General features: G+C 36.7%; 1 protein-coding gene across 5 annotated transcripts in view; it reads right to left on the minus strand.

Annotated features, from left to right (window-relative positions):
* The window catches only part of GTPBP8 (GTP binding protein 8 (putative)), a 101,421-nt gene extending 90,485 nt beyond the window's left edge, over window positions 1-10,936 (minus strand). Inside the window, exons 1-6 of one of the 5 annotated variants that reach the window (XM_044382002.3) lie at window positions 10,497-10,920; window positions 8,816-8,914; window positions 6,919-7,049; window positions 5,633-5,732; window positions 3,392-3,510; window positions 51-3,204 (exon numbers count right to left, since the gene is read on the minus strand). In XM_044382002.3, coding sequence (XP_044237937.1) covers window positions 3,150-3,204; window positions 3,392-3,510; window positions 5,633-5,732; window positions 6,919-7,049; window positions 8,816-8,914; window positions 10,497-10,832 — 840 coding nt within the window. In that variant the 5' untranslated portion in view covers window positions 10,833-10,920 and the 3' untranslated portion in view covers window positions 51-3,149. Of the gene's footprint in view, window positions 1-50; window positions 3,205-3,391; window positions 3,511-5,632; window positions 5,733-6,918; window positions 7,050-8,815; window positions 8,915-10,496 lie in introns of those variants that run through there. The other 4 variants (XM_044381989.3, XM_057306753.1, XM_026493386.4 and 1 more) reach the window with 4 other exon arrangements.
* Window positions 10,937-11,183: the final 247 nt, after the last annotated feature.

Here is an 11,183-nt window from a genome sequence, read left to right on the forward strand (position 1 = left end):
AGATACATGATTTGCAAATACTTTCTTTCATTCGGGAGGTTGACTTTTCATTTTGCGGGTGTTTCCTTTGCTGTGCAGAAGCTTTTTAACAGTTCAATGCAGTCTCTCGTGTTTATTTTTGCTATTGTTGCCCTTGCTTTTGGTGTTGAATCCAAAAAATCATTGCCAAGTCTGATGTTAAGGGCCTCTGTTTTCTTCAAGGCGTTTTATGGTTTCAGGTCTTACATTCAAGTCTTTAATCCATTTTGAGTTAATTTTTATGTATAATGTAAGACAGTAATCTAAATTTCATTCTTTTGTATGTAGCTTTCCTGTTTTGCCAACACCATATATTGAAGACACTGCCCTCTTCCCGTTGTATATTCTTGGCTTCTTTGTTATAGTAACCATATATGTGTGGGATTATTTCTGGGCTCTCTATTCTGCTCCATTGATCTGTGTCTTTTTTTATGCCAGTACCATACCTTTTTGATTACTGTAACTTTATAATATAGTTTGAAATCAGGGAACATGATACCTTCAGCTTTGTTCTTTCTCAAGATTGCTTTGGCTACTTGTGGTCTTTTATGGTTCCATACAAATTTTACGATAGTTCTATTTCTGTGAAAAATGCTATTGGAATATCTTTCTATTTTGCTTTTTATTTCCCAGACTAAAAGTTTTGATTTCTTTAGTTTGTTCTTTTTGTGACAAAGATTCAACAACTTTGATAATTTAGACCTTTTATCATCATTTTAAAAAATCATCATCACCATTATTGTGTCTATTATTGTCTACTCATCTTACTATATCCATCCATATGCATCCATCCATGTCAGCTGAAAGTCTCTCGGGATACATGGACTTTTATGAATACACTATGATTTTTATGGATACAAGAATCATATATACCCATATATAAAACAGGTAAAATATTTTCTGCTGTACTCCTAATTCCCTTCTTGATAAAATACAGCATTTTAGACTTTTTGACCAAAGCTGCTTGAGAACAGTCCATAACAATTTCTGGGTTATAAGTGAAGTTATATAGTTTAAAGGAGAAATACAAGTTGGACTGTCCACACACTAATGGTGGCGTCTTGAACTCATTTGCAACATTTCTGTCAACTAATGTGATTTTGTCATTAGAGTCCATTGTCTTTGCTTGGAATTCCAGTACATAGAAAGCAATTATACTGTACCTACTTACATATATCTCCCATTACAGTTATAAAAACAGACTGATCCCAGCATAAATCTTTAGGGGCTTTTCACCATTTATAAATCTTTACTCAGCTGGGGCAGAGTTCCGATATGAAATTCAGCATTTAACTTTTGCCTATAGCCTTAAAGGCCAAAGCTTGCTGGACTATACTTCCACCCTTCTCCTACAAGGATCACATAAGAAGGAAATAAAACCTGACTTATTTTATGATAATTATTTCGTGAACAGGCCAAACTTCTTTCTGGAGGGATGGACTAGGACTTGGTCACGCACATAAAACCAAGGAATGTATATAACTCTACTTTCTGAGTTGGGTTTTGAGAGCTACAGAGTACAATCTGCCAAATTCCCATATGTGGTCACTACATATAGTGCAGGTTAAAGTTCTTGAAAGTCACCGGGCTCCTGCATCTCAAGTCCTAGACTCGTATGGCTTCTGCAGTGCCTTGGTCACTTATGGCAAGTACAGTGGCAGCAGTGATACTAGGGTCATACAGCAGAGAATGCTGACATATCTAAAGAAGGGAATATCTCTAAAAACTACTGAGAATCTGATAATCTGGGTTGTTGGCCTAACCCTGCTACTTACTGACTTGGCAAGAAAGGAAGCTAACATTTATTATGTGGCTATGTGTACATCAGTCACGATACATTTTATTTGATCCTTCTAACAATTATATTTTTACTAGTGAGAAAGCAGATTCCGAAAATGAAATAAGTTGCTTTAAATCATAGCCAAGAAGTAGAGGAACCAGGTAAAATCAAGGCGGTCTGACCCCAAAGCCCATGCTCTTTCTATTTAAACAAATACCTTGCTGCAACTCACTTCATTGCCTTGACCTGTAACCGTAACTGGAAATAGGGATGTTTACTGTCAGGACCAGGTAAGTGTTATGAATGATGTAACCTTCCCCAAGACCATCTGTTTTCAGATACCTCTTGTTCTTAATGTGGAGCCACAATCTAACCCGACTAGTCTGATGGCATATAGCTCAAAGCTGTGTGGAACTACTGCTAGATCATTCCCTTACTTGGAACACTATAATTCTATTAATGTAGGTCAAGAAAACATTGTCAGTTTTTCCCCAGCCCCATTAAATTGTTAATTAAAATTCAGCTTATAGTCAACTAAAGCTTAATTTTTTCCCAATAAATTCTGCTGTTAAGCCACAGTCTGTCCATCTTATGTTTGTGCTGCATTTTTAGTGAAGGTCTCACTTCCTTCTTATTAAACAGTTAAAAGAAACAGCTATTCTTCTATGACATTGCTCAGGGCTCTAAGAAGTAGGATTTCATTCCTGCCCCTAGGAGTCTCCATTATACAGATGGGACACAGACAAATGAACAGGATAAATACTGGAATGAAAGTCAAGGGAGAAGAACACTATGTAGGAATGACTGAATGAAGGATTCTGACAGGCATGTTCATAATTACAAACAATTTAAATGTGATCTGCATTGGTAGGACCCTGAATGATTAGGGGACAGTTTCATACACAACTAAGTGTTACTTGGTTTAATTATTTCTCACAGCAAATACCATAGTGCCTTCCACAAAGAAGTCAGAGTAAGAAAATCATACGGGTACGGCGGTACTATATCTCTGCTCTAGTACGAGGTACTTACTATACCCACGGTATACAGTGAAAGTACAGACTCGTGTTTCATCACTGAACTCTATCAAATATCTCAAAATTGCCAGCTCTAAAAATAACCATTCTGTCTCCTACCAATGCTTAATTCTAACTTATATGAAGCATTTATTTACATATGGTCCTTTTAAAGAACAATTTTTATCCCTCACAGCCTGAATGAGCTTTCTACCATAAAGATAATTTGTTTTTCTTTGAAATTGAGAAAAGCATGGTAGTATCTTTATTGCTGCCGTTATTTAGCTGATTTTAAAAGTAAAAAGTTTTCACTTCTGCTGTGATCTACAATTGAGCTAGGCTGAGGCAGAAAGAGAATAAAGATACCTACAGGGAAGATCCAGCAAGAGCCTGCAGAAGAAAGACAAAACAGGAGGAAGAAAAAAAATAAAAGTGCTGATGGGTTGTACCAATAAATCACGGTTAAGTACACAGTCTTCCAAACTCCTCTTATTTTAAGTGATACCTCAATTTAAGAAACACTATGTAATACTAAAGGATGTTAGTACCTAAAGTTACAAAACAATTCAACTCTTACCTTACAGGAAACAACTGAGGAAAACATCCTTGTGTTTCACTGTCAACAAATTTCTGGATCTGAAGTACTTGTTTTAAAAGATGTCCCCTGGAAGATTTGTCAATTTTTGTTAATACCATCTGTAAGAAAATAAGAATTAGATATAAATTTTTTTTAATATACAGTTTCATACATTTTAGCTACAAATTTTTTTTTAAAGATTTATTTATTTATTTTAGAGAGAGAATGAGTGTGTGGCGGTGGGAGGTAAGGGGAAAGGAGAGGGAGAGAGAAATGTTAGCAGACTCTGGCTGAGCATGGAGCCCCATGGAGGGCTCAATCCCACAATCCCAAGATCATGACCTGAGCTGAAACCAAGAGTTGGACACTTAACCAACTACACCACCCAGGTGCCCCTAGCAACACGTTTAATAACAACTAGATGACCCTTGTAAGTTTCTTAATCTCTCTATATTTATTTTTTCATCTGTAAAATAAAAGCAACATCCCAAAAGGAGTTACCATGAAGATTAAATAAGTTAATATATGCAATGTATAAAGCATATACTATGTGCCTGCTGTTTAATGGTGCTTTAACTAAAAAAGGCCAAAATATCTTGAATTCAAGACCCGTGAAAAGGACCCTTGAGCCACATTTGCAATTGACATTAAGACAAATTTCATATGATCACTATATATCTTGTTAACTAAGACACACAGTATTATTAGGTTGATCCATATAAAATTGCCAACTTATAATCATTTTTGACCTACAAAATGGTTCTGCCTTATATGTAATAATACAAAGGAAAAACTAGAAATCACGCTATTTGTAGCTTATATCCACTACAATTATAGGAATGATTACAAAATCAATTAAAAACTAAAACTTTGATCTATCAATTTTCCTGGGGAATTTCTATAAAATTAAATTTCCTGACTAATCATTTATGCTTTTCAGTTATAAAAAGTATTAATGGTAAAAGGACTGAGAAGCAGAAAGTGTGCGTTTTCTTTTTTTTTTTTTTTAAAGATTTTATTTATTTATTTGACAGAGATAGAGACAGCCAGTGAGAGAGGGAACACAAGCAGGGGGAGCAGGAGAGGAAGAAGCAGGCTCATAGCTGAAGAGCCTGATGTGGGGCTCGATCCCATAACACCGGGATCACGCCCTGAGCTGAAGGCAGGCGCTGAACCGCTGTGCCACCCAGGCGCCCCAAGTGTGCGTTTTCTAATGACTTGTGAGTCCCTCCAATTGGGAGTCTTTCCTCATAAGAGCAAATATGCTGATATTTAAAAGGAGACATAATTCCTCTATCACAACCTCTTTCCATGGAAGAAAGTAATATTTCCTTAAAGTAGAAACTGAGAAAAATATACAATTTTACTAACTGGTACCTACGATACCAAATCAGGAATACTATATTTAAAACCAGTTTGGCACTACTGGGTATTTTCTACTATGTGGACTTTAATCAAACCTTTGGCTCCTCATACTAACTGTAGTTATAGTTTATGCTTCATAGGGCTTTTGCAAACCCCCAAAATTCCATAACCCCTAGAACACAAAAACGTTGCTGACTAGTAATATGGTTTGATTTGCATTAAACTTCACTGTTACATTTTAGCGGTTTCCTTTTTTTGCGACCAAATTATAGTCAATGGATTCTTTTCTGGAAAACTCATGAAGCAAAGTAAACGTGGATACCAACCTACTAATGTGTATTCTTAGGACAAACAAAAGAAAAAAATACTGGTAAGATATTCCTGGAAGAAATATTGTTTCCTTAAAGAACATAAAAATCCTACCTGTGTGTGCTGGAGCCTGCTATTTTCTTGCAATGGTTCTTAAACTACAAATTACTTTAGCAAATTTTTCAGTTACAGTTTCATTTGCACTTTGATAAGTACTATATGCCAAGTGCTGTTAAAGAGCCACTAACATGTTTTAGACAAATATTCATATTACCATTAAAAACATGAAAGGGAAAAGCACTTAGGAACACTAAATGAACAGCTTAAAAATACTTTACTTTGACTATAATTTTGAAAACTTAAAGTTGAGAGAAAGAAAAGAGAATAAAAGTACCACAGAACTTATCTACTAATGGCTGATAATCCAAAAAATTATTTGAAAACTACTCTTGGAGAGCCAAGACCTGCTCTCTCACTAAAGACACACACACACACACAAGCATGTGCACATGCATACACACAAACTGATATTTCCAACAGCAACCATGATTCAAAAAAAATACTTACCACATAAGGTAATGCAAATTCTTCACACATTCCTATCGCAATACTGTCAGTTTTTTGAATTCCAACAACACTATCCACTAACAAAAATGTTCTCATCAAACTATAAGAATGCAGAAACAAAAATTAATGACAATATCAAATATACTCATTCATTTCTCCCCCTGAACCTTACTATGCTGAGAAATTTTCTTTTGAATAATTTTCACTCCAAAATTTTAAAATTTTTTAGGCAAAAGGAATTCTCAGTTCACTAGAAGTTCATCCTACAATCCAATAAATCTCAATGCTATTACTTTCAATAACTAAATTTACTAAATGTTAATTTATTTCAATAGCAAATATTGGACCTAAGATCCTCTGCCTGGGGCTGGACACAAAGATGAGTGAACCCCTTCCTTTAAGAGCTTGAACTCTAGGGATGCCTGGGTGGCTCTGTCAGTTAAACATCTGCTTTTGGCTCAGGTCATGATCTGAGGGTCCTGGGATCAAGTTCCACATAGGGCTCCTTGCTTGGTGGGGAGCCTGCTTCTCCCTCTGCCTGCTCTGCCTACAGTTCCCCATGCTTGTGCTCTCTCTCTCTGACAAATATAAATAAAATCTTAAAAAAAAAAAAGCTTGAACTCGAGGTGGGAGAAAGAGACATGAACCCAATTAACTATAAGTTATCACAAAAATGTCTAAATTTTCAAATATTATTTTGAGAGCAGCAGATAAGAGAAACCAGACATTATGCTTTGTATTTTTTTTGTGTGTAAATATTTCATCTTAGTTTCTGTGTAAAGCTACAACAAACAAGATACTTGTAGATACTTTTTTATACTTCAAAAGTTTGTTTTCTATATGTTGTGCAATGCTTATAACATAGAACTGCCATTTGACTACCTATGGAGACAACAAAAATAACATTCACAGAGGATGTGATATGAGAAGTATTTTTAAAATGTACTGAGGTTTATTTAAAATTAGTAAATACCACATTAACTGATAATTTTTATTTTCAAAATTAGCCACCCACAATTTGACATAAGAAAATTAATGAACTCTGCTGAAATACATTTATAGTCTCAATTTAGAAAAACTCTTGAATTTATTATTAAGCTAACCTACAGGTAAAAAGTAAGCAAGGTGTACGTACCTTGGCCCTAAATATTGATTGTAGAATATTATGAGAAGAAAATGGACTTTCTAAAAGAAGTCACTTGATAATATGGAGTCATAATGTGGAGAATGTTCCATTAATGTAAACACGCTTTTGGATTAACTTTATAAGAAAATATTTTCCTTACTTCCTTCGTTCTTTCAGATAGGTCTCTACCATGTCAACAAAATCTTCAGGAGCTCTATAGCCATAACCTGGCATGTCCACCACTGTAAAATATTTTCCAACTTTGAAAAAATTCATTTTCTTTGTGTGCCCCTGATAAAATAAATGGAAAAATAAAAGCTTTCTTAAAATACATCCTTTATATATTTAATGACTCAAAATATTTTCTATTCAATCAGCAAATATTTATTAAAAGCCTAAATGTTCTGAATATAATCCTAGCTGTGCTGATGATGATACAGGAAAAGATTATAGAAAGGAAGTGGCTAGAGATAAGCTTAGATGATACTACTTCTTCCCTCCAATTCATTTTTAAGAGCATCTATATGACTTAAGAACTTTTGATTAGGAATATGTACCCAAAATACGTCAGAATCTTTTCATTAGCTCTTTCTAAGTGAAAAGTTACCCTATAATGGTGTCACTGCATTAGTCAATATTCTCTGATAAATAATATATCTCCACTTCAGAGAGAAATAATATATGGCACAGACTGATTAAACTAAAAATACTGTCAGTCATAAAGGTTTTCATAAAACCTAGATGCAAAACCTGACAGTCTATTACACCTAGACTACTGCTTCCCTAGAATCAAGTTTTGCATGTTTCATTAGATGGTTTTAGTGCTTTCATTAAACCATTTTTTAAAAGCACGTATAACACTATAAAATATGCGTTAAACTGAAATGATGTAAAGATGATAAAAAGTCATGGTTTTGTGTCCAATGACACTATTAATCAGAAAACAAAAGATTAAGATAAACAACTTAAAAAGTCAATTGTTTGGAACTTAGAACAAATATTTTCGGAGGGAAGATTTTATAAAACAGTGCTTAGGTTCCCAATCAGTTGATATGTCTATCCATAGGAAAATGACAGATCAGGAATGTTAAGAATACATCTCTTCCACTGTCCTCTCACAGCAGGAAGGGAACCCACCCTACCTAGAAATCGGAGTTTAGCTGTGTTGTTTGGTGAGACAAAGTAGGCCTAAAGATAGGAGATTTAATGAATTACAATCATCAGCATCAGCGATGGAGCCAGGGAATCAACTATATGAAGAAATGAGGAGCAACAGAAGACTAGTGAAGCTTCATGGAGGGGTTCCAATGCAAAGAAAGGAGGGCAGTGAGCCGTAGGTTGGTGGGAATGTTTTGCCAAGGATAGATAATAAGGTGAGGGGAACTGGGGGTGAGTTTTAAGGACACCATATCTTAGATATTGGTAGTTTGCATCATTGAGAAAGAGTAGAGGAAATTTAAAAAATGACAGAAAGCTACTGCAGTAGACTGGCTGGGATAATCACATAATGTGGCCCTGGGTAAACTGGGGTCTGCCTAATATATATACATATACGTATGTGTATATATCTATATCTATACATATATATAGAGAGAGAGAAGGGGTAGTAGCAGAAGGGAGGGAGAAAGGAGTTAGCAATGTATACAAGATTATAGGAGGGAAAAACCACTTCAAAGCAGTTTCTTCTAAAATCAGGGTAGGACTAGATGATCATTCTTAAAGAAGCAAATATAGAATGGCAATAGAACACTTTATTTGGCAACCCTTTGGAAAAGATTTGGACAAAAGATTTCCTCAAGAAACTGGCAAGACACCTAAAATAAATCCAGACATACTTCCTTCTTCTTCAGGGATATATACAGGCATCAGTAAAATGTCCTACTTTACTATTCGTTTGAAAGAAATCACTGTTCTAAGAACTTAGCAAGTATGATTTCTTACACCTCTCAACATTAATTAGTCACTTTAGTCAATTCAGAGATAGTTCAGACATATTTTACATTTCAGTATACTGTTTCTTTTATATCCCAACTCCCCAACTCTTTCCTTCAACATACCGGTTTCTTGGAGACTCTGACTTCAACCTCTGGGGCCAGTGAAAATAAGGCTTTTATTAGAGAGGACTTTCCAACATTGCTTCTGCCTATAAAACACACCTTATACAAGGAAAAAGAAGATAATTGAGTACCAGGTTTATATATACATTTTTTTTATACGTTGTATTAGCTGCAAAAATCCGTCAAACTATTGTCTTGCCTAACCATGTAAAAAGGTGGCTTGTGTTTAGTCAAACCTCAAATTCTAACATATATCTACTATCTACTGAATGATTCCCAGTGCCAGGTACTGTTCAAAGCACTTAACATAAATTTTCTTATCTACTTTTTGCAACATCCCTTTAAGGTAGGTAGTATTATTATCCCCATTTTACAAATGATAAAACAGAGAGAGGCTAAATAACTGGCCCCAAATTATAGCGCTAGAAAGGGAAGAAACTAGAATTTAAACTCAGGACATCTATATCCAGAACCTGTGCCTTTAATTACCTTATGCTACTCAAGAATATCTGGGACATTTATTAAGCATTCCATATTTACAAAGCTTTTTGAAGTTAAAAACTAGATGCATTTCAACAAAACGTATTCTAAAGTACAACTACATGTCTGAAACTGCATTTCCCCACAAACTCCCAGGGTAGACTGTAACACCATTGTATTTATGAGGTTATTCCTTCCCCTTGACTTCTGTTGTTCCAATTAAACTTTTCTCCTTTAGACCTCTATAGTGTAGAAAGGAACATAATGTTCCTGATACTAACCATTAATAGACATGACTGCTTTTTAACATGGTATTGAAGGGGGTACAATACCAAATTGGTGGTTCTAGGTGAAGGTGGTATCACCCTCTAGGGGATGTTCTGAAAATTTGTAAGGGCATTTCTACTTATGAATAGGGCTGGGTCGCACTTGGTGGGTGGGGCTAGGGATGCTATATATTTTCCAAGACTGGGATCAATCCTTCAACATGAATTGATCTGAGTCCTGCATAAATTTCAAATGCTCTGCCAGATTAAATCCAATGATAATATATAAATAAAACTAAATTTTAAGAAACAAATTACACAAAAAGTCCAGTAATTCAGAAGCTTCAGTCAAAACACGATGCTAACTCAAAAGTATCAAATGACTTACCTATCCCTTAAGTCTGACTAAACTATCATAGCAGTTCTAATTAGAAGGAAAGTTTCCACCGAAGTGGTGCAGTTGCAAATAATGAGATCTCTAAAACATGCATAAAATGCACACTCGTGGAATTTCACTAAAGTTGTTTTAAAAAACTACATTGTTGCCATGTATACATAATTATTATTTTTGCACGACAGGATATTTAGATTGGGTGAAAATTACGTACAGACAAGGACCACCACATGTGTGTAACTATTTTACTTTTCATATCCTTCACTTTGTCTCATTTGTCTCGGCATGTTTTCCCTACGTTAATTATAAATGAAAAAAATAATAAATGGCCATTTAATCTTTTGAACTGGTTTGGGTTTTACAATCTTTTAATCTTGTACATTCATTACTCAAATAACTAAAACTATATATGCTTATTTCGTTAAAATAATTGTATGCGTCCCCACAAAGCTAGAAAATCTCTCTCGATCGGTGACAAGAATAGGTGAGGGCAAAATGCCCGCCCCAGTCTTCACCACCCGAGGGCAGCGGCGGCTCTCACCTCAGGGTGGGGGAGGTCCGGGGCGTGGTCGAGACGCACAGCGGAGCTGAGGTACTCGATACGGTTGCGGCCGGTGGTCGTGAAGACGCTCTCCGCCTTGGAGATATCCTCCAGGCTCGGGTCGAAGGTCTTCACATGGAGGTGCAACCTCGAGTCTGGTGTGAGCTGCCGCTGGAGTTCCTGTAGTGGGAAGGCGAGCTTCATCATTTGTCTCGTGGGCAGCCTGAGAACTTCCGCGAAGGTTTGGAACGTGCGGCAAGCTCGGTTCAAGCGCCCCAGTGCCGCCGGCAGCTCCAGTAGCTTGCCGGTGGCTAGCCGTAACGCCCGTGCAGTCATTTTCGTCTCCCAGAATCCCGCTCGGGGCCTCGCGCCGAGGTCTGGTCTGCGCCTGGGCACCCCGCTCCCGCTACGCCTGCTGGGAATTGTAGTCTCATCTGGCTTCACACGCTTCCATCTCAGGGCTTCCAATCCGCAGAGCCCGAGGCAGCGGTTTCCTCGCTTTGGGGAGGTGGGGGTGGGGACTCGGGGGCTGATGGTTGACTCACGCTCAGCCCCAGACTGACGGCGGTGCCTTTGACTTTGTATATCACTGTGGGAAGATTGTTTGACAGTTTGCAGAGGTGAAAAGACATACCTGGGCTGTGTGGCCCTTGAGTGTCAAACGAAGGAACAAACGTGTGAAGCTCT

This window comes from Ursus arctos, unplaced genomic scaffold (genome assembly GCF_023065955.2).
Source record: "Ursus arctos isolate Adak ecotype North America unplaced genomic scaffold, UrsArc2.0 scaffold_4, whole genome shotgun sequence".
In the NCBI taxonomy this organism is placed as follows: Eukaryota; Metazoa; Chordata; class Mammalia; order Carnivora; family Ursidae; genus Ursus; species Ursus arctos.